The sequence below is a fragment of the Rattus norvegicus genome, chromosome 17 (assembly GCF_021556685.1).
Source record: "Rattus norvegicus strain SHRSP/BbbUtx chromosome 17, alternate assembly SHRSP_T2T, whole genome shotgun sequence".
NCBI lineage: Eukaryota > Metazoa > Chordata > Mammalia > Rodentia > Muridae > Rattus > Rattus norvegicus.
In genome coordinates this window covers 51,313,507-51,336,531 of record NC_141550.1, presented here as the reverse complement: position 1 = coordinate 51,336,531, position 23,025 = coordinate 51,313,507, and the positions used below count along the sequence as shown (strand labels likewise).

Below are 23,025 nucleotides of genomic sequence, written 5' to 3'. Positions count from 1 at the left end.
AGGCAGTGTCCATACATGTATGCAGGCAAAACATATACACATAAATTAAGACTAAATAAATACTTAAACAAAAATTTAAAAGGAAATTAATAAAGCTTTAATATTGTCCATATGAAAATACAGAGAGGGACTATGTCCTGTAGAAAAATAAGAAGTATGTTCATTCAGCTGAATCCCTTCTAGAAGTGTCTGTTCCTTGTTTGAACTTCCTGTCTCTCCAAATTTATTGGTAGGCTCTGTGCAAATGTAGTAGCCTATGCCACTACTTAGCATGAAGACCAGAGGCTGAGGAGATGGCTCAGTGGTTGGCTTGCTGTACAAGTATGTGGGCCTGAGTTCAGATCACAGGACCCACACCAAAAGTCAACTATGGTGGGTACATGTATATAATCCAAGCCCTGGAGACAGAAACTGAATTTCAAGAATTTGGCAGGACAGTTTAGCCAATCAGAAAGATCCAGGTTCAGTTAGCAATTCTGTTTCAAAAACCAAAGTGGAAAGCAAATATCTGAACTCTGGCCTCCACAAACACACATGGACACATACATTCACACATGCATGCACACACAGTGTTGGTTTGCAATATGGGGAAGGCAAAGGGACTAAGAGCCCCACTCCTAGACCAATGGAGCAGCAAGAGGAGCTCTGCTCAAGAAGGGCAGGGCACAAGTCTGGTTCCCAGAGGAAGTGAGGGAAGGCCTAGCAGCCCCCACTTGAGGAAACTCATGCAGTCCTGGGCAGAAAGGAACCAAAAAAGAAACTGGCAGCATGGATTCCTACAAGGGTGGAATGGGGAGAGGGTCATTTGTACCCCTGTGAAGGAAGGGTGGGAGAACAGGGGTAGGACATTCAGAGAATGGGACAGCGCCTTCAGCACTTATTCTTGCAGAAACATCTAATGCCACAAAGTGTCATTAGTTCATACTGTGCCCTGCACTTAAAGCCAAACTGACAACAACAAAAATTCATTAACTTTGTCATCTTTGGAGATGATTTTTCAAGGAAGATGTGGAGTTAATTCAAACAGTTATTGCCATGGTAACAGCGTAGCAGTTGGTTGAGTTGGACTAGAACCCAGCTGCTTAGGGCTTCTGATGGGACTGCAGGGAAGACTAGAGTAGTAGCTTGAAAGCTGAGTGAGATGCGGTCGAGGATGGGAAAACCCTGTAACTTTGGAAGGAAATGCATGAATGTGTGAGGCAGATTTGCAGTACCAGGTACTGCTCCAACAGAAATGGCCATAGGATATGAGCTTCTGGGGTGACAGTCTCCCATTGGTCTTGCTAGAGGAAGGCTGTGATGGGCAGAGTTTTCAATATCATTTTGTGAAGAGGTATACCAACTGCCATCCTATGCCAAAGTACCGGAATCTTTTCTATGGGATTATAATGGTCTCTTGAAGACCTGAGTTGCCTCATGACTTTCTCTTTAAAATAAATCCTGAAGAAAATATTTATTCTTTAATTTTAATCCTTTTAAAGTTAAATTTATAATTCATAAAATGTCATAGCATTCAGTCTGTCAAGAGCTTCAACTACAGCATCATTTAGGGAAAGTGAGGTAAGAGCAGCAGCAGTCTATGGTTGGGACTCCCACTGCTTCTATCCCTGTAGTAATTTCCTCTGTAAGGTTACACAGGCAGCTCTCATGGGAACTAACAGTCCACCTCCAGCCCTGCCTTCAGTACTCCTTCGATCCTTCTCATTTCTTCATTTGGACAATGAGAACACAGAACTCCAGGGAACTTCTACCTTTGGGATGACATAAATACTTAGCTGATGAACATAACTGAAATATTCTTATTTGTACTGGAATGGAGAAATCTAGGCAAAGATCCCAAGACCTTTTGCACTTTCATATTCTCTATATAACTTTCTAAACAGTGAAATCTAGAAGATAATTGTCAAAAGTAATATAGAAAGTTCTACCCAGATGTTCTAGTTTCATTCTATTGTTGTGACCAAAATGAAAGAAGAAAAGGATTTATTTGACTTCACTTTCCATATCACAGTCTGTCATTGAGGGAAGTCAGAGTAGGCAGAACCTTGAGGCAGAAGCCATGAAGGAACACTGCCTGATGGCCTGTTTGTTCAACCTTATGCTTCGCAACCTTTCTTATGCAGTCTAGGACCATCTTTTAGGGAATGGTGCTGCCCACAGTAGACTCATTCCTCCTTCATCAATTAAAAATCAAGACAGTGCCTCCACAGACATGTCAAAAGGCCTATCTGATCCAGGCAATTCCTCTGTTATGGCTTTCTTCTAAGCTATGTCAAGTTAATTAAAACCAACTAGGACACCAACTAACCTCATCTTGATTTCTATTTGTTGCAAAATTTGCTATTGATGAGGAGAGACTTTGTGATATGGTTGCTAGTTCCAGAATAGTACAGAAAATAGGAAAAGTTACTTAAAGTATGGTATTCTGACTGTATAAGGGGTGACTTCATGGCACAATGGCAGCATGTCTGACTCCAAGTGCATAAGGATACATATCAACTGCTTGAAAGCATGCTTAGCATGCTCTTCAAATATTGGTGGCTTGAGAGCTAACAATGGATTCGTGTAGGCTGTGCTCAAGTTCTAAAGATTGCTACAGACCTTGGGTGCATATTAGTTTGACAAAAGCACAGAATTTGGACAGTCTATTCCAAACCTTTTCACTATTCGAGCAAATTCCTTGAGCTCTTTTCATCATAGTTAACTCCCAGGAAATGAGAATAAGCTACAATAGAAATATTAACAGACTAATATGCAATAAATGCAAATCTTCTGTGACAGCACCTACAGAATGCTACATTCACCATCAAAGCTGGTTCCTTACCCAAGCTACAGGGTGGACATAGATTGAAAACGGCAGGAGTCATCTGTCTGTGCATCAGGGTTATTGTTCTTTAGAATCAGAATAAACTAGAAAGCCTGGAGCTCAGTGGTCTTTCCATCAGCTGTCTTTATGAAGCAAACATCAGGAACTTTGCCATATATGACTCCAGCATAAGCCATCCCGCAGTTACCAGATTGTGTCACGTATTTAGAATGTGCAGTGTATACTTCTTGTAGACTTCACTTATCATTGTCATTTATGCCAGAGATAATGTAAATAAAATAACTGAGCACATGCAGATGGATTGAGAAACCAAAAACCACTAAAACACCATAAAAAACATTCTATCAGTTCTATTGTAATCAGCATTGATGACATAAGGGAATTCTGACAAAGACCATCTGAGTTTCCCAAGTGCTATATTTTCAAAATTTAAGCTATGACCAGGAGGCTGTTCCATAAGGGAAATCATAGAAGTGACTGAAGCAATGGCAGAGCCTACAATGATTGATGATTGAGTATGGAGGAGTCTTCCAACAGCTGGTGGTTTATTCCCTGGATCTCTGGAGGGTCTGGTTGGTTGACTTTTATTTGCCATCCTCTTATTAGGTTCCTTTCATGTGACAGAGCCATCTGCTGGTGGCTGGTGTCACTGCAATGTTGGAGCCAGAACCAGAAGATTCTGTCAAACCCTGTTCTTATCACTCAGCCAAAGATATACACTATAATGTGTATATCTTGCGATAGTAAAATAGGATACAGCCCACAGACAGACAGACAGAAACTTATCATGCATAAGCTAATGATGCTGTTTGCATCATATGAGTTTTACAATTTCCTTTGGTCTTTCTCTTGAGATGGATAGGTGGTTAACAGTGCTCGTTGTCTTTCCAAAGGACTCCAGTTCAGTTTCTAGCACCCGGTTGGGTGCCTCATATCCACCTGTAATTCCAGTTCCAGGAGACCTGATGCCCTTTTCTGACCTCCACGGAAATCTGCACACATGTACACATAAAGACACAATCACACATATATATTAGTAAAATAGAACAAATCTTAAAACAAAACATAAAATTACCTTTGGCAATACCATTAATATGCCATAAAATTAATATACTTTCTTCTAAAGAAGTAACATTAATTCACATAAAACAATACCAATTACTAATGAATGATATGTGCTGCTCAGAACATATATGCATGAAAAAATTTATGTAAGTGGAGGTACATGTTATGAAATGCAAATGCATGCTTTTTAATCTATAGTATTATGTGTCTGTCTGTCTGTCTGTCTCTCTGCGTGCATATGTGACTGGTTCGCCATTCTGTTGGCATGTATTTAGAGTCCATCTTGTTCAAAGATATTGAACTATTTTTTCTTTCTGGAGCTGAGGACTGAACCCAGGGCCTTGCGCTTGCTAGGCAAGTGCTCTACCACTGAGCTAAATCCCCAACCCCCAAGATATTGAACTATTGAAATCATTGGATTGGTCATAGGTTTAACTCTTTTTCAAGGCAAATGAAAAGCAAAAATAACAGATTTATGGCTAGACAGTTTGTTTACCCCATTCAAGTCCATGACTCACTTCATTCATATCGTATGTATGAACAGTTCCAGTGTGGAAGAGCACTTGCTAGGTCTCAATATCCTAGTGAAAGTCTATTCCCTCCCTCTCTCCAGTCTTCTCTTCCTGGCACTAAAACTAGGGTCTCAGCTGGGAGCACTCTACCACTGAGTTCCATCCCAGACTAAAATTGCTGATTTTACCAACACCTAAATCAATGAGCAAGTGCTCTCTCTTCTTCCGAAAATTGAGATTAATTCCTAGGTTGTTACTAATTGTACTTTTTTTTTTTTTGACAACAGTGACAACATCTATAAAGAACATCACTGTTTACTTAAAATGGGAAGTATAATTTACATTTGAAATTTTTCTTGTTCTTGGACTTTTCAGTCATTCACTGGAACAAAGATCTTCATATAACCTTTAACTCATTTTAATTAACTATCAGCATTTAAATCCATTTAAATTAGTATCAGCTACTGTTCATACAACAGGATCATTTTTTAGTCCATGTATTTAATAACCGTGTAAGAATAAAGAAAAAGGGACAACTGGCTGCATTTGCATAGTAGAAGATTCTTTCGTGAGACCTGGATGTTTCTACAAATATGAGTGACATTTCATGATGTGTCAAATAATATTTACCCACAAAGTGAAATTTGATATTTAGAAAAAGTGCTTCATAAAATATTTTTATAATTTTTTAATTATTTTTATGTACTTTGGTGTTTTTTTCTGCTTGAATATCTGTGTGAGGGTGTCAGATCTTGGAGCTACAGACAGTTGTAAGCTTCCATTTGGGTGCTGGGAATTGAATCCGAGTCTTCTGGAAGAGCAGTCGGTGCTCTTAGCTACTGAGCCATCTCTGTAGCCACATATGGAAGATTATTTTAAGAACTATAGTAGCTGTGACTTTGAGGAAGAAGAGAGCCCTTAGAGAATACCGTGATGAGTGCCTCTGTGACTTGACATTCTATACCACATTTGTGATGCACATAAGTGCTACTCCCCACCCCTACTTCAGAAGTCGGGATTGAGAGCCAATCTCCTGACTTAACGCAGTGAACAGCAGAGAGCTGATTCAGGAAAGGAAAGCACCAACTGATGTTAACCCCATCAGAATGTCCTGGGTATACTATATAAACTTGTTAACACTCTTTCTCAATAGTCCTCTTTTTCCTACCCTCTGGAATCAGGTCTGCTATGCTGATATTTTTAGAGTCCTAATAAAGGCTAGACTCAACCATTTTGTCCAAATTTAAAACATAATGGTGCCTCCTTTATTTCATCAGCACACATTCTAAATACTACTGAAAACTTTTATCAATTTTGCTTCCCTTAGTAAAGACCCAGAGTCTGATTTGCCATTTTCCTAGCCAGCAGATGCTCCATGGGCATTTATATATTGCTGATGTGTATTGGATTTTGAAGCCATTTCCCCTCATCCTCTAGTGTTCTTTGGGGGAAACCCCACCGTCATTCCCATTCCCTGAAGGTGATTCACTATGAAGCCTCATCCACACAGATGTGGAGACCATCACAAAGTGCAGCCATCCTGATTGTGACTGCTTGATGGGTCGTCATCCCACTGTGGTGTTCCTCCATGAGCCAGGCCTCAAGGAACCCAGTTCTCTTTGGTGTTTTAAGAGGTGCTCCCTAATGCTCAATCCACTGTTGTCTGCTTTCATGCAACAGCAACAACAACAAAAGATAGCCTCTTGAGAAAGATCCACCCACCAGTTAGCAAAATCCTCTAAAGAATGGTATATGTCACCTGTTCCAATGCCATCCACCATACCTGGCTGAAGGGAAAGCTAAGGGATGCAGAATCCATATCATTCTGCTCTGAGGATGCTCTGAGGAAGAGTGAGCTCCAAGCAGTTTCTGTTGCCCCTGACTTCTGGGATTTTATTTCTGACAAAGCAGCTCAGTGCTGGGGGCTTTAGCAGTTGGGGAAGAATAGTGGAGTGGGCCTGAGGCCTTGTAGAGGCTCAGGAGACACGGGCATAGTGATTTTCCCTCTCCACCTTACAGATCCCTCCTGGAACTGATGCTGGTGAGACTGTGGGAACTGAGGGGTCCACAGGGGAGGAAGCAGAGGCAGAGAAGGCAGCCCTACCTGCTGGAGAAGGCGAAAGTCCTGAGGGAGCCAAAATCGATGTGGAAAGCACTGAGCTTGCAAGCAGTGAGAGCCCTCAAGCAGCAGAGCTTGAAGCTGGTGCTCCTCAGGTAAGGGTTCCTTGAGAGACTTCTAATAAGAGGGCTATTTAGTGGGGTCTTTTCTGCTGGCTTGGTGTGGAATAGACTTCCTATACCTGTGGCCAAAGCACAGAAAAGGAGGAAGAAGTTTCAATCACGATAGAGGAAATGAAGCACAGATAAGGAGTGTCTTTGGGTTTCTATTGCTGTGAAAAGATATCATGGCCACAGCTACTCTTACAAAGGAAAGCATTCAATTGGCTTCTAGTTCTGAGGTTTAGTTCATTACACTATGGTGGGAAGCATGGTTCCATGCAACAGGCATGGTGCTGGAGGAGGAGCTGAGACTTCTACTTCTGGGTCCACAAGCAGCAGGAAGAGACAGTGCACCACTATGCCTGCTTCTGAAACCTCTGAGTGACACACACCCCACAGTGACACACTTGCTCCAAGGCCACATAAAGACACTCTTTATGAGTCTACGGAGCCATTTTTATTCAGATCACCACAATGAGAAAATCCACAATAGAGAGAGGAAGGAAGATTGCGATAAAAATGATAGAGCTATTTGAGTTATAATTGTCCCCCAAAGGCTTAGCCCAGGGCCAGCCCTTGCTGGGAACTTGATGTAAGTAGTGACTCTGAGTTACTATTGTCACTATTTCATGTTGATCATTATTAGAGCATCGCAGATTCCCTAGAGGGCTTCTCTCATCGATGCTAATCCCAGTTTTCAAGGAAACAGTCAGATGAGCCCACACAGGAAGTTAGAACTGGTTCTGGTTTCTCCTGCAGCAATCAAAAAGATCACATGCCAGGCCCCAAGGATAATGAACAGCCATTGCAGAGTGTGACAGCAACAGGAAGTCCTCCCTTGTGTTTTCTTTTCAGGATAGCTTCCTACCCACTCTGGGCAGACCCTCTCCCTTTTCATCCTCCCACCACTGTGGAATTGCTCATAGAATCCTCCATTTTCCAGGAGTGGGACTGCTCAAGGATCGAGATAGGATTCTCATTAAGTGTTTAGTACTCAAGAGAGACAGTGAAAAAGTCAGGGCTAGGTCCACAGTCTGCAAACTTAGTGGGCTTGGAACTGCGGGTTAGTAGGATAAAGAAAGTGTGGGTGGCGGGGAGAAGAGACTGCCCTAAGAACAAACAAACACACCTATCCTTTCCCAGGTCGTGACACTGTCCACTTCTCTAACCACCAGGAAAAGGTCATCCCTTCTGTTGTCATAGAGCCAGCCTCCAACCATGAAGGAGAAGAACACCAAGAAACCACTACGGGTACTGAAACAAGGGAGGCCACTGAGGACGTGGCTCCCCAGGGCCCAGCCGGTGAGAAGCAGGAACTGGCTACAGAGCCCACGCCTCTGGATTCTCAGGCTGCTACGCCTGCACCAGCAGGTGCTGTGGATGCTTCGCTGTCTGCAGGGGATGCCGCTCAGGAACTGCCTCCTGGCTTTCTCTACAAGGTCTTTGTATTGTCACTTCAGAGTCATTGTTGTTTTAGTTTTCTTTGCATCACTTTCTGGTTTTCCAGTGTGTGGGTTCTGTTGTCATTGTCACCGTTGTCATCGTTTTGTCTCTTGTTTCTCACATCTGCTTTTTCTTTACCCTGACATCTCCCAGGAAAATGCCCCCAAGTCCATGCTTTGGGCAAGCAAGATGTACAGTAATACCTTCCCATGCCTCCTGCAGAGCTGAGTCTGTGTAGCCTGGCTCAGACCAGGCCTTTCAAGTCAAGCATACTTTATGTTTCATTAGGAATTGTCAAACAGACAGGAAACAGAGTCATGCAGTCCAAATGCAGAGTGAGGGACCAACAACAAGTCCAAAATCAAGTGTCTAAAGACACTGTGAAAAGGAAGAAAGAAACAAGCCTCCATTCCTGGGAAGAAAAAAGTTCTGGCCAGGAACTAAATAAAGCCTACTTACTGGTCAACAAAACAACAACAATTGCCCAACAACAACAATAGTTGCCCAGAAAAGCCATTTACAGCCCAGGGTTGTGGCAGATAAGGTCCCCAGAAGAATCTGACTAGAAATTGTAAGCATTGTATAATTTGATAGTGTATTTCAAAACAGCCCTTGTTTTGGCTTGGTTGGTTCTTTCTTTTGCTGTCCTGAGTGCAAACTCAGAGCTTTGTGCATGCTAAGCTAGCATCCTGCCACTTTTCTACAAACTTTTGTCCTTTTTAATTTAGAGATAGGGCCTTGCTAAGTTTGATAGGCAGGTCTTTACCTTGTGAGCTTCTGCTCTAGTCTCCCAGACATCTGGGTGATGGGCACAGACCACCTTGCCTGGATACCCATTTTTATTTTAAAGTGTGTGTGTGTGTGTGTGTGTGTGTGTGTGTGTGTGTGTGTGTGTGCGCGCGTGTAGGTTAAGTATAGGTACGTATAAATAATCTGTTCATAAGAATGGGATTGATCCATTCTCTGTCCCTCCTTTAGAGGGAAATTGCCACTTTGTACTGGAGGGTGATAGTGATTAATGTGGGCAAAATAACTAAACATATGGGTTAATGTTGGGGTTAAAAACCTGGTTAGTTGTTTAAGCAGTGCATGTAAAATCAGGAAATTGTGCTAGGCAAGGCTGAGACATGACGGACCCATGCTTAGCTTTCCAATCACTGCAGTGTGACCCACAGTGCCCTTCTCAACCCTTCCCTGGCCTTCTACTCTCATGCATGAATTAATTTTTGAATAACAGTCAGTTATAGCTCTGATAGTTTTTATTGTACACAGAAAATGCATATTTTAAATGTTGACTGCTTCATCTTGAATGTGCAGGTGTTTTTAAGGAATCAACATAGGAGAAATAAAACTGGCCAGGAGTAGAGAGTCCCTCAAGCTGAGGGATGTGGTATTGTATGTTAGCCTTTATGCTTTTCCCATAATATAAATCTGAAAAAAAAATAATGCAAAGGAAAAGCAGGCTGCTATGGTATAATGTGTTAATAGAAAAGGATGAAAATGTATTTTTAAAAAGCCATTTGTTTAATTAAATATTAATTCTTATATAACATGCAAATGGTGGTTTGTCTTGTTTTTCATTATTTAAAACAGCTTTTTAGCCTAGCATGTTTAGTTCAACTTAAACAGTCATCAGTAGCAATAAATAGCTAATGAAAACTAACAGCCTAAAGTTCAGCTACTGTATATTGCACTGAATTAATAAATATAGATACAAATGGCCTTGTATAGGTCAGTAAGAAGCAAGGGTGTTTTCCTCCCCTTGAGATTTATGTTTGCCTATTTTATGATATTAAATTTATATTATGATGTGAAAATGCTGGATTCTAGGTCTTTAGAAAGACAAATAATCCATTTAGCCTACAGTGGGAAGTTCAAAGAGCACTGCCCCTGGCTCTGCTCTGGCTGCATGCAGATGCTATCTTGTGAGAAGAAATGGTCACATGACACAGAAAGCCAGAGTAAGGAAAATCTCAAATCTCACTCTCTCATTTTCTTTTTGGAGAATAAACCATGGTCCTATGAGAAACCCATTAATTCTTTTGAAGGCATTACCCCAGTGACCCACCACTACAGCCCTTGTCTTGCTGTTTTCCATGCCTCTTACTACCCGAAGCCACAAAGAACGTCCGCAGCAAACCACACCCCATGCATGGCAGCATTCCAATACATATCTTCATCCTTTATATACTAGGAGAAAGCTTCTAGCAGTGTCTGCGTGATCTTATTGGGAGCTATGATGTTCCCCCTCCCTTCCTTCCTTCCTTCCTTCCTTCCTTCCTCCCTCCCTCCCTCCCTCCCTCCCTCCCTCCCTCCCTCCCTCCCTTCCTTCCTTCCTTCCTTCCTTTCCTCTCTTTATTTTGAAGCAGGGTCTCACTGTGTAGCCTGCAGCCCTTGCTTGTCTGGACTTAATAGTGAGCCCAAGCTGGCTTGAAGTCATGAGTAGTGTCCTGCCAGACTCCTGGGTGCCGGGGTTACAGGCAGAGTCAGCACACTCAGTCTCTTTCTAAAAGTAACTGATTCCTTTTAAATATGTTGCAGGTGGAAACTCTGCATGACTTCGAGGCAGCGAACTCTGATGAACTTACCCTACAAAGGGGTGATGTGGTGCTCGTGGTGCCCTCAGACTCAGAAGCCGACCAGGTAATGTAAAGACTGGAAGGTGTGTCCAGCCATATTGAACATTTCGAGGGTCAGCTGGACAAGGGACTTCCTGTAGCATTTCTGTTTTCTAACATGCTGCTACCATAAGGCTCAAAGTGAGTCTTAACTCCTGGAAGACTCCCCGGCCCCAAAGTGAGACACGAGAATAGAGTTCGATGCAAACGAGCAAATGAAAGAGGTGTATTTTCTGGTGCGTCAGGGTCGACCTTCAATCAGCCCCTCATGGCAACGCCTGGAAAGTGACCCCAAATGACTATAACAAACAGTTTTTATACTTTTTAGGGGTACAGGTTACATCAACAAGGTTATAGTTTAAACTTATTGGCTAAACATATTGACCTTTGGATCTATTGGCTAGCAAGCATATGACATGCATTCAAACTCTATCTGGGACCAGAGGGTCAGGTGACTATTAGTCAGTACATTCTGTGGTTTTTCGAGAATGTCCCTGTTCCTCCCAAGAACTGCGAGTGGAGAATGGAACTTGGCCTAGCCTTGACCTGAGGCAGGAAGCTGGTATTTAGCCTAATCTTGACCTGAGGTGTAAAGCTGGTGAAAGCCTTTAGAGTCCTTCATAGGAACTCCATAACCTACCTACTTTCTACCAGGCTCTTAATAGCTCTTACACTTCAGTAAGTACTAGGGTCCTTCAATGTAATAGATGAGTTTAACAGTGATATGGTGTGTGTATGTGTGTGTGTGTGTGTGTGTGTGTGTGTGTGTGTGTGTGATTTCCTTCCTACTTGGGATTCATTTTGCTTCATTGACTCACAACATTGTATTTTTCAGTGTATGGAAAACTATCAACTACTCACTCTTTAATTCTTTTCTTCCTCCTTCTTTTTCTTCTCTGTTTCTGAATTTCTAATTCTATTATGTTCAAAGTTAATGCCTGACAGCCTGACTTTTTAAATTGATATATATTTCACCGTGATAGTCTGGATGGGGAATTTATTAGAATTCCTCTGTTGCTCTGTGTTTTTTAAGTTTATGCAGGAGCCATCCCAGCACACTGCACATTCTTTCTGCCACTCCTCTGTTATCCTTCTATTTAGTATCCATTTCCTTGCTAAAATTTCCCCTCTACTGTCTCATAATCACTGTCTTTCAACTTAGATACTTGAACAAACTTATAATAACTGATTCAGTATTTCTTTTTTTTTTTATTAACTTGAGTATTTCTTATAAATATTTCGAGTGATATTCCCTTTCCCCGTTTCCGGGCAAACATCCCTCTCCCCCCTCCCCTTTGTTATCGGTGTTCCCCTCCCCATCCTCCCCCCATTGCCGCCCTCCCCCCACCAGTCTAGTTCACTGGGGGTTCAGTCTTAGCAGGATCCAGGGCTTCCCCTTCCACTGGTGCTCTTACTAGGATATTCATTGCTACCTATGAGGTCAGAGTCCAGGGTCAGTCCATGTATACTCTTTAGGTAGTGGCTTAGTCCCTGGAAGCTCTGGTTGCTTGGCATTGTTGTTCATAAGGGGTCTTGAGCTCCTTCAAGCTCTTCGAGTTCTTTCGCTGTTTCCTTCAAAGGGGGTCCTATTCTCAGTTCATTGGTTTGCTGCTGGCATTCGCCTCTGTGTTTGCTGTATTCTGGCTGTGTCTCTCAGGAGCGATCCACATCTGGCTCCTGTCGGCCTGCACTGCTTTGCTTCATCCATCTTGTCTAATTGGATGGCTGTATATGTATGGGCCAAATGTGGGGCAGGCTCTGAATGGGTGTTCCTTCTGTGTCTGTTTTAATCTTTGCCTCTCTATTCCCTGCCAAGGGTATTCTTGGTCCCCTTTTAAAGAAGGAGTGAAGCATTCACATTTTGATCATCCGTCTTGAGTTTCATGTGTTCTAGGCATCTAGGGTAATTCAAGCATTGGGGCTAATAGCCACTTATCAGTGAGTGCATACCATGTATGTCTTTCTGTGATTGGGTTAGCTCACTCAGGATGATATTTTCCAGTTCCAACCATTTGCCTATGAATTTCATAAAGACGTTGTTTTTGATAGCTGAGTAATATTCCATTGTGTAGATGTACCACATTTTCTGTATCCATTCCTCTAATGAAGGGCATCTGGGTTCTTTCCAGCTTCTGGCTATTATAAATAAGGCTGCGATGAACATAGTGGAGCACGTGTCTTTTTTATATGTTGGGGCATCTTGTGGGTATATGCCCAAGAGAGGTATAGCTGGATCCTCAGGCAGTTCAATGTCCAATTTTCTGAGGAACCTCCAGACTGATTTCCAGAATGGTTGTACCAGTCTGCAATCCCACCAACAATGGAGGAGTGTTCCTCTTTCTCTGCATCCTCGCCAGCATCTGCTGTCCCCTGAGTTTTTGATCTTAGCCATTCTCACTGGTGTGAGGTGAAATCTCAGGGTTGTTTTGATTTGCATTTCCCTTATGACTAAAGATGTTGAATATTTCTTTAGGTTTTTCTCAGCCATTCGGCATTCCTCAGCTGTGAATTCTTTGTTTAGCTCTGAACCCCATTTTTAATAGGGTTATTTGTCTCCCTGCGGTCAAACTTCTTGAGTTCTTTGTATATTTTGGATATAAGGCCTCTATCTTTTGTAGGATTGGTAAAGATCTTTTCCCAATCTGTTGGTTGCCGTTTTGTCCTAACCACAGTGTCCTTTGCCTTACAGAAGCTTTGCAGTTTTATGAGATCCCATTTGTCGATTCTTGATCTTAGAGCATAAGCCATTGGTGTTTCATTCAGGAAATTTTTTTCAGTGCCCATGTGTTCCAGATGCTTCCCTAGTTTTTCTTCTATTAGTTTGAGTGTATCTGGTTTGATGTGGAGGTCCTTGATCCACTTGGCCTTAAGCTTTGTACAGGGTGATAAGCATGGATCGATCTGCATTCTTCTACATGTTGACCTCCAGTTGAACCAGCACCATTTGCTGAAAATGCTATCTTTTTTCCATTGGATGGTTTTGGCTCCTTTGTCAAAAATCAAGTGCCCATAGGTGTGTGGGTTCAATTCTGGGTCTTCAATTCTGTTCCATTGTCTATCTGTCTGTCTATGTACCAATACCATGCAGTTTTTATCACTATTGCTCTGTAATACTGCTTGAGTTCAGGGATAGTGATTCCCCCTGAAGTCCTTTTACTGTTGAGGATAGTTTTAGCTATCCTGGGTTTTTTGTTATTCCAGATGAATTTGCAAATTGTTCTGTCTAACTCTTTGAAGAATTGAATTGGTATTTTTTTTTTTGAATTTTATTTTATTTTATTTTTTTTTTATTTACTTGAGTATTTCTTATATACATTTCGGGTGTTATTCCCTTTCCCGGTTTCCGGGTAAACATCCCCCTCCCCCCTCCCCTTCCTTATGGGTGTTCCCCTCCCAACCCTCCCCCCATTGCCGCCCTCCCCCCATAGACTAGTTCACTGGGGGTTCAGTCTTAGCAGGACCCAGGGCTTCCCCTTCCACTGGTGCTCTTACTAGGATATTCATTGCTACCTATGAGGTCAGAGTCCAGGGTCAGTCCATGTATAGTCTTTGGGTAGTGGCTTAGTCCCTGGAAGCTCTGGTTTTGAATTGGTATTTTGATGGGGATTGCATTGAATCTGTAGATCACTTTTGGTAAAATGGCCATTTTTACTTTATTAATCCTGCCAATCCATGAGCATGGGAGATCTTTCCATCTTCTGAGGTCTTCTTCAATTTCTTTCTTCAGAGTCTTGAAGTTCTTATTGAACAGATCTTTTACTTGCTTGGTTAAAGTCACACCGAGGTACTTTATATTATTTGGATCTAGTATGAAGGATGTCGTTTCCCTAATTTCTTTCTCGGCTTGTTTCTCTTTTGTGTAGAGGAAGGCTACTGATTTATTTGAGTTAATTTTATACCCAGTCAGTTTCCTGAAGTTGTTTATCTGCTTTAGTAGTTCTCTGGTGGGTCTTTTGGGATCACTTAAATATACTATCATATCATCTGCAAATAGTGATATTTTGACTTCTTCTTTTCCGATCTGTATCCCCTTGACCTCCTTTTGTTGTCTGATTGCTCTGGCTTGAACTTCAAGAACTATATTGAATAAGTAGGGAGAGAGTGGGCAGCCTTGTCTAGTCCCTGATTTTAGTGGGATTGCTTCAAGTTTCTCTCCATTTAGTTTAATGTTAGCAGGTGGTTTGCTGTATATGGCTTTTACTATGTTTAGGTATGGGCCTTGAATTCCTATTCTTTCCAAGACTTTTATCATGAAGGGGTGTTGAATTTTGTCAAATGCTTTCTCAGCATCTAATGAAATGATCATGTGGTTTTGTTCTTTCAGTTTGTTTATATAATGGATCACGTTGATGGTTTTCCGTATATTCAACCATCCCTGCATGCCTGGGATGAAGCCTACTTGATCATGGTGGATATTTGTTTTGATGTGCTCTTGGATTCGGTTTGCCAGAATTTTATTGAGTATTTTTGCATCGATATTCATAAGGGAAATTGGTCTGAAGTTCTCTTTCTTTGTTGGGTCTTTGTGTGGTTTAGGTATAAAAGTAATTGTGGCTTCATAGAAGGAGTTCGGCAATTCTCCATCTGTTTCAATTTTGTGGAATAGTTTGGATAATATTGGTACAAGGTCTTCTATGAAGATCTGATAGAATTCTGCACTAAACCCGTCTGGACCTGGGCTCTTTTTGTTTGGGAGACCTTTAATGACTGCTTCTATTTCCTTAGGAGTTATGGGGTTGTTTAACTGGTTTATCTGTTCCTGATTTAACTTCGTTACCTGGAATCTGTCTAGGAAATTGTCCATTTCCTGCAGATTTTCAAGGTTTGTTGAATATAGGCTTTTATAGTAAGATCTGATGATTTTTTTTGATTTTCCTCTGAATCTGTAGTTATGTCTCCCTTTTCATTTCTGATTTTGTTAATTTGGACACACTCTTTGGGTCCTCTCGTTACTCTGGCTAAGTGTTTATCTATCTTGTAGATTTTCTCAAAGAACCAACTTTTGGTTCTGTTGATTCTTTCTATGGGCCTTTTTGTTTCTACTTGGTTGATTTCAGCTCTGAGTTTGATTATTTCCTGCCTTCTACTCCTCCTGGGTGTATTTGCTTCTTTTTGTTCTAGAGCTGTTAGGTGTGCTGTCAAGCTGCTGACATAAGCTCTTTCCTATTTCTTTTTGCAGGCACTCAGAGGTATGAGTTTTCCTCTTAGCACAGCTTTCATTGTGTCCCATAAGTTTTGGTATGTTGTACCTTCATTTTCATTAAATTCTAAAAAGTCTTTAATTTCTTTATTTCTTCCTTGACCAGGTTATCATTGAGTATAGCATTGTTCAATTTCCACATATATGTGGGCATTCTTCCCTTATTGTTATTGAAGACGAGTTTTAGGCCGTGGTGGTCCAATAGCATGCATGGGATTATTTCTATCTTTTGGTACCTGTTGAGGCCCTTTTTTTGACAATCATATGGTCAGTTTTGGAGAAAGTACCATGAGGAGCTGAGAAGAAGGTATATCCTTTTGTTTTTGGATAGAATGTTTTTTAAATATCTGTTAAGTCCATTTGGCTCATGACTTCTCTTAGTCTGGCTACGTCTCTGTTTAATTTCTGTTTCCATGATCTGTCCATTGATGAGAGTGGGGTGTTGAAGTCTCCTACTATTATTGTGTGAGGTGCAATGTGTGTTTTGAGCTTTAGTAAGGTTTCTTTTACGTATGTAGGTGCCCTTGTATTTGAGGCATAGATATTTAGGATTGAGAGTTCATCTTGGTGGATTTTTCCTTTGATGAATATGAAGTTTCCTTCTTTATCTTTTTTGATGAATTTTAGTTGAAAATTGATTTTATTTGATATTAGAATGGCTACTCCAGCTTGCTTCTTCAGACCATTTGCTTGGAAAGTTGTTTTCCAGCCTTTCACTCTGAAGTAGTGTCTGTCTTTGTCTCTGAGGTGTGTTGCCTGTAGGCAGCAGAATGCAGGGTCCTCGTTGTGTATCCAGTTTGTTAATCTATGTCTTTTTATTGGGGAGTTGAGGCCATTGATGTTGAGAGATATTAAGGAATAGTGATTATTGCTTCCTGTTATATTCATATTTGGATATGAGGTTATGTTTGTGTGCTTTTCTTCTCTTTGTTTTGTTGCCAAGACGATTAGTTTCTTGCTTCTTCTAGGGTATAGCTTGCCTCCTTATGTTGTGCTTTACCATTTATTATCCTTTGTAGTGCTGCATTTGTAGAAAGATATTGTGTAAATTTGGTTTTGTCGTGGAATATCTTGGTTTCTCCATCTTTGTTAATTGAGAGTTTTGCTGGATACAGTAACCTGGGCTGGCATTTGTGTTCTCTTAGGGTCTGTATGACATCTGTCCAGGATCTTCTGGCCTTCATAGTTTCTGGCGAAAAGTCTGGTGTGATTCTGATAGGTCTTCCTTTATATGTTACTTGACCTTTTTCCCTTACTGCTTTTAATATTCTTTCTTTATTTTGTGCGTTTGGTGTTTTGACAATTATGTGACGGGAGGTGTTTCTTTTCTGGTCCAATCTATTTGGAGTTCTGTAGGCTTCTTGTATGCCTATGGGTATCTCTTTTTTTAGGTTAGGGAAGTTTTCTTCTATGATTTTGTTGAAGATATTTACTGGTCCTTTGAGCTGGGAGTCTTCACTCTCTTCTATACCTATTATCCTTAGGTTTGATCTTCTCATTGAGTCCTGGATTTCCTGTATGTTTTGGACCGGTAGCTTTTTCCACTTTACATTTTCTTTGACAGTTGAGTCGATGATTTCTATGGAATCTTCTGCTCCTGAGATTCTCTCTTCCATCTCGTATATTCGGTTGGTGAAGCTCGTATCTACAGCTCCTTGTCTCTTCTTTCAGTTTTCTATATCCAGGGTTGTTTCCATGTGTTCTTTCTTGATTGCTTCTATTTCCATTTTTAATTCCTTCAACTGTTTGATTGTGTTTTCCTGGAATTCTTTCAGGGATTTTTGTGACTCCTCTCTATGTGCTTCTACTTGTTTATTTATGTTTTCCTGGAATTCTTTCAGGGATTTTTGCGATTCCTCTCTGTAGGCTTCTACTTGTTTATTAATGTTTTCCTGTGTTTCTCTAAGGGAGTTTTTTACGTCTTTCTTGAAGTCCTCCAGCATCATGATCAAATATGATTTTAAATCTAGGTCTTGCTTTTCTGGTGTATTTGGATATTCCGTGTTTGTTTTGTTGGGAGAATTGGGCTCCGATGATGCCATGTAGTCTTGGTTTCTGTTGCTTGGGTTCCTGCGCTTGCCTCTCGCCATCAGATTATCTCTAGTGTTACTTTGTTCTGCTATTTCTGACAGTGGCTAGACTTTCCTGTAAGCCTGTGTGTCAGGAGTGCTGTAGACCTGTTTTCCTGTTTTCTTTCAGCCAGTTATGGGGACAGAGTGTTCTGCTTTTGGGTGTGTAGTTTTTCCTATCTACAGGTCTTCAGCTGTTCCTGTGGGCCTGTGTCTGCAGTTCACCAGGCAGCTTTCTTGCAGCAGAAAAGTTGGTCTTACCTGTGGACCCGAGGCTCAAGTTTGCTGGTGGCGTGTTGCTTATGAGCTCTCTACGGTGGCAGCAACCAGGAAGATCTGCGCCGCCCTTTCTGGGAGCTTCCGTGCACCAGGGTTCCAGATGGCGTTTGGTGTTTTCCTGTGGCATCAGAGATGTGTGCAGAGTGCAGTCTCTTCTGGTTTCCCAAGCGTGCCTGCCTCTCTGAAGGTTTAGCTCTCCCTCCCACGGGATTTGGGTGCAGAGAACTGTTTATCCGGTAGATCACTTCAGGTTCTGGTGGTGTCTCAGACCCAGCGGTCCTGCTGCTCTTGGGCCCTCCTCTACGGGAACCCAGAGGCCTTATACAGTTTCCTCTTGGGCCAGGGATGTGGGCAGGGTTGTGCAGTGTTGGTGGTCTCTTCTGCTCTGCAGCCTCAGGAGTGCCCACCTGACCAGGCGGTGAGGTCTCTCTCCCACGGGGTTTGGGAGCAGAGAGATGCTGCGGGCCAGGATCCGAGGCTGATTCAGTATTTCTAACTAAAGGATTCAGTACTTCTAGCTGACTCAGTATTTCTAATGGATTCCAAATATTTGGACATATGTAGGACTTAAGGGCATATTCCTGTCCATTGCCTTTTGTCCATAGGACATAGTTTACTAATATTGCCCTTGGGTCTGGTAACATTTCTATTTATACTGAATACAGTGAATGAACACTACACTGTAGGGAGCTAGAGTCTGTTTTCTATATCTAAAGGTTATTTAGCTTTGTTCCAACAGGCACTTAAATTACTAACTTATTACACTAAATTTGTGGAAGATTGTTTGTTCTGCATTTTCTTAGAATATTTGTCTGCAGACTTTTCATAAGTTCTTTTTCCTAGGGTGATATTTCTACCTCTAAACCATAAAGTGTTTTTAGGGGAGTTGTCTATAGAAAGCCTATAGTGTAGTTTTGCCGATTCTCCTAACTTGGTTTGCATTATTTTTAATATTTATTTTTCTTTTAAGCTTCATGTATGCATATGTGGCTGTGTGGGGATGTGAGCTGGGTGTCAAATGTCCTGGCCTGAATTACAGGTGGTCGTGGGCCATCTGATGTGGGTTCTAAGAGCCACTCAAATGCTTGGAGCCAAACTCTGGTGCTCACTCGTGTTCCCACTCTTAACCGCTGAGTCGCTTCTCCAGCCCCACTCAGATATAAACTCCAAACTCCCCCTTTACTGGCAGGGCTGGAACTCTCTTGCTGTTCTCAGATATTTTACTATTGTTTCTCCCCTAGTTCTTGAAGTATCATTTATAGGTGCAGCCTAGGATTTAAGGAAAGTGCCTCTGTATACTTGGGGGATTCCTCTTTCCAGAACTTTCCTATCCACTAGTATATAGCTGCTCTTGTGTCTTCAAATTCTATGCTCCTGCAGCATACAAGAGTGAGGACAATCCTTGGGGAAAAGCTGTATTAGCCTCTTCTCACCCACAGTGATTCCCTACATTCAAGGGTTAAATATTCTATTTGCTTTTTGTCTTGGTGCCTTCAGCTAGCTCTGCACCTGATTTATATCCATTCACTTTATATAGACTATATTTTATAATCATATTTCACCACAAACAGTTGCCAATGTATAGATTCATTTATGCACATACACACGCATGGTTGTCTGAGTGCTTATTCTAGGCAGAGGCATTTATCCAGTACAAACTGTTCCACCATATTCAAAACTGGAAATTCTTCTCTACCACATATTTTAAGCAGTTCAAATTTAATTTTCCTTAGCTAAAGATTTATATCGCCTAATATCCTCCACTTTCCAGTTAAAGTTGTATTTCAGAGTAATGTGTTAGAATATATCTTCATTATGGCTTTGTGGATATCGCTTCTTATCTTTTGTTCTCCGTTGAAATGATTTAAAAATGCCTCGCTCTATTTGGTCTCATTAGATTGTGACTCACTCTAAATAGAATCCTGTGGGAGGGGAACTGACCTTTCCTGTGCACACTAGAGGCTTGGGGATTGTTTACTTATCTGTCCTTCATGTAGATATAACTGTCCTTCACATAGGTGATATCGTAATTTGAAGGACGGCACCTTTCCTCATCAGCCAGACTATTATCAGTCAGTTTATTAGGGCGATTTTTCCTTGACTATTTTTGTGAGGTTTTTTTTCTGTCTCTCCAAAATTGGCCTGTCTAAGTGCTCATATTTCTTGTCTTTTTAAGAATCATCAGTTTATAGTGTCTGATGATATCAAAGGGGATACATCCAGCCTTTTCTTTAATTTTTGAGACCTCTTTTTTTTCAGATGTACTTGAGTTTCATGGAGGACTGGTTCAGATTAAATCTGACCATCCCTCTTTGTAAGTGTCTGCCTTTCCTGCGTTGGTTAACATAATAAAGATAGTCATTTCTCACTGTTTTCCATGTAGTACATGCCTGTGCATGTTACCCCCTCCAGAGGGCAAAGAGCAGCTTGTAATTCTCAGTTATTGCAGTAGTCTCCCATTCTGTAGGTGGCCATCAGAGTCACCCAGTTCTCTGGCCTTTCTATGGCTAAATGGCAGAACCTATGAAAAAACAAAGCTCATTTAGAAAGAACATGTGTCTCCAGCAAGAACCCCACAGCCTCAACCATCCCTGTAATCCACATGGACGAGAAACATCAGATATCAGCAAGAGCAGCAACAGCAGTGTCAGCAACACTTGTCCAGCATTCAGTAGTGGGGAGCCTTCTACTTAGTGTTTATTGGGGATATGTGGTGTGAGCTCTGGGGCAGTGCTTTCCTATAAGAAAATAGCACCAGACATTTGGTGGCCATGTCAGCATTATTTTCTAACTTAACAACTTAAGGTGTTTAACCCTCCCTGCCAGCAAGAATCATTCTCTCACTCCTTAGTCCATTGTGAACCACAAGATGGTTGGATTCTTTGCTTACCATATTTTCATGTAAAATCTCTTTTCCTTAACAACTTATAACTCAGATAATGCTAATTAAATAGGCCATATAGAAAATTAGAATGTTAAAATTTACCTTCAGTTAAGTATGTATGATAATACATGACTCAAATTATTTCTCTTTAAAAATAATGTTTAAATGACCAAAATTTACAGTGTTTTATAGTAGTGTGGCATCCTGAGGTCACAGTACTAGCAGAATGGGTTATTGTGTAAGTTCTTAGCTCTGTGTACTCTGACATTTGCCTGACTCTGAAACACTGTTTTTGTCTTGCAGGATGCATGCTGGTTGGTGGGGGTGAAGGAGTCAGACTGGCTTCAGTACAGAGACCTGGCCACATACAAAGGCCTCTTTCCAGAGAACTTCACACGACGCCTGGAGTAGGGCTGCAGATGTTGTAAAAGGGTCATGTGACTGGGTTTTTAAACCTTCATGAAATTCAGAGGAGTTCACTTTTGCTACTACACTCTTAATGACTGACAGACAGGTGCCAGATGAGGCTTGAGAAGACCGATCAATAGAGCATGTATGCAAAAGCTGTAAGAGGGGAAAAAAACAAAATAAGGAAAGAGTCCTTACTCTGTTCCCTGTGTTCAGTAGAGGTCTGTTTGTGCTTTGTCTAACCATGGACACTGGTACTTGATTCCCCTCCCACCAAATCTAAAGTAGCTTTCTCCAGACCAGACTTTGACTTCTTTGTATCAAGTGTGTGGTGTTGAGTGATTGCCCTGCAGATGTGATGAGTTATCCTGTAGTAAGACATTATCTTACTCCCTTGCCCGATGTGAGTGAGCACGTGCTCTCTTTTCCTTTCAAGTTTACTGCGATTAAAACTGAACAGCTGCAAACGTTCTTAACAGTCTTTTCCAATCACCTCTATATACATCTATACGGACACACAGTCGCACAAGCTAGTTCCCATGCCTGCTGGACCTATGTGTATGCAGATGGCTACATATACATAGCTGATTCCTTCCCTTTCCACTGTAGCTCTTCGCCTTCGTCATTGATACACGCATTGCTCTTATTCGTGGACATTACAGCTGCAGTTTTGCCTTGAGGCAAAACCACTCATCCCATTGCCAAAACAGTTAGTTGACAGTGTCTGTGTGTGTTGTGTGCAGTTTTCAGGATGATATAACAGATACAGTGTCTACGCTGCTGCCCCTTTGGAGAGAGCAGGGCCTGGTTGTATAGCTGCCCAGCTGCTCAGTCCAGTAAATCCATGGACCAGCAACTATGCAGTCATCATTTCTGCCTTTATATGATTGGCTGGATGAGGGGGCTAAAGAACCTATTTACAAAAGCTCCTATATACTTCCACATTCTATTTATGCAACTCATCTTCACAGATCATTCTAAAATGAACGAGGTGATGTATGCTGTACCACAAACCATCTGTAACAGTTGTGTTCTCAGTGCTGTGTCATTCCAAATAAATCTTTGGTAATCTCCAAGTTACAAGTACTTTTTCAAGAGTGGTTATTTTCTTCTTGAAATCTTGTTCCAGTGGGACAAGTTACTTTGGAGCAATTTATGCCTGAGTTGTTATTTGTGCAGATGTGTGCTTGCTCCACCTCTGGGTTGTGCTCCGTGGCCCTGCCTCACTTCCCCACCCCTCCATCCCAGTCATTGCTGGTTACTGGTGCTTCCTGGGAACCAGCAATTACTAGAGCGCAAATAACAGCTATGGGGAGACCTCCTTCTATTGCTGGCTGTGGACACTCAGTCTATGAATCACTGGCAACCATATGATGCATAATCAGCCTCATGGCAGCTTCATTTTTAGTCACTTTTCTTTCTGGCATTTTTATGTTTGTAAGTACATAAAGAAGGAGCTCTGACTGGAGAGAAAAGCCAATCTGTAGAGCCATTGTAGTG

General features: G+C 41.5%; 1 protein-coding gene across 1 annotated transcript in view; it reads left to right on the top strand.

The window, feature by feature from the left end:
• LOC148000171 (amphiphysin-like) overlaps positions 1-22,605 on the top strand; it is a 143,308-nt gene extending 120,703 nt beyond the window's left edge. The window contains exons 19-22 of the mRNA XM_087591861.1: positions 6,424-6,618; positions 7,800-8,063; positions 10,609-10,710; positions 21,421-22,605. Coding sequence (XP_087447987.1) covers positions 6,424-6,618; positions 7,800-8,063; positions 10,609-10,710; positions 21,421-21,528 — 669 coding nt within the window. The 3' untranslated portion in view covers positions 21,529-22,605. The remainder of the gene's footprint in view (positions 1-6,423; positions 6,619-7,799; positions 8,064-10,608; positions 10,711-21,420) is intronic.
• The last annotated feature ends 420 nt before the right edge of the window (positions 22,606-23,025 follow it).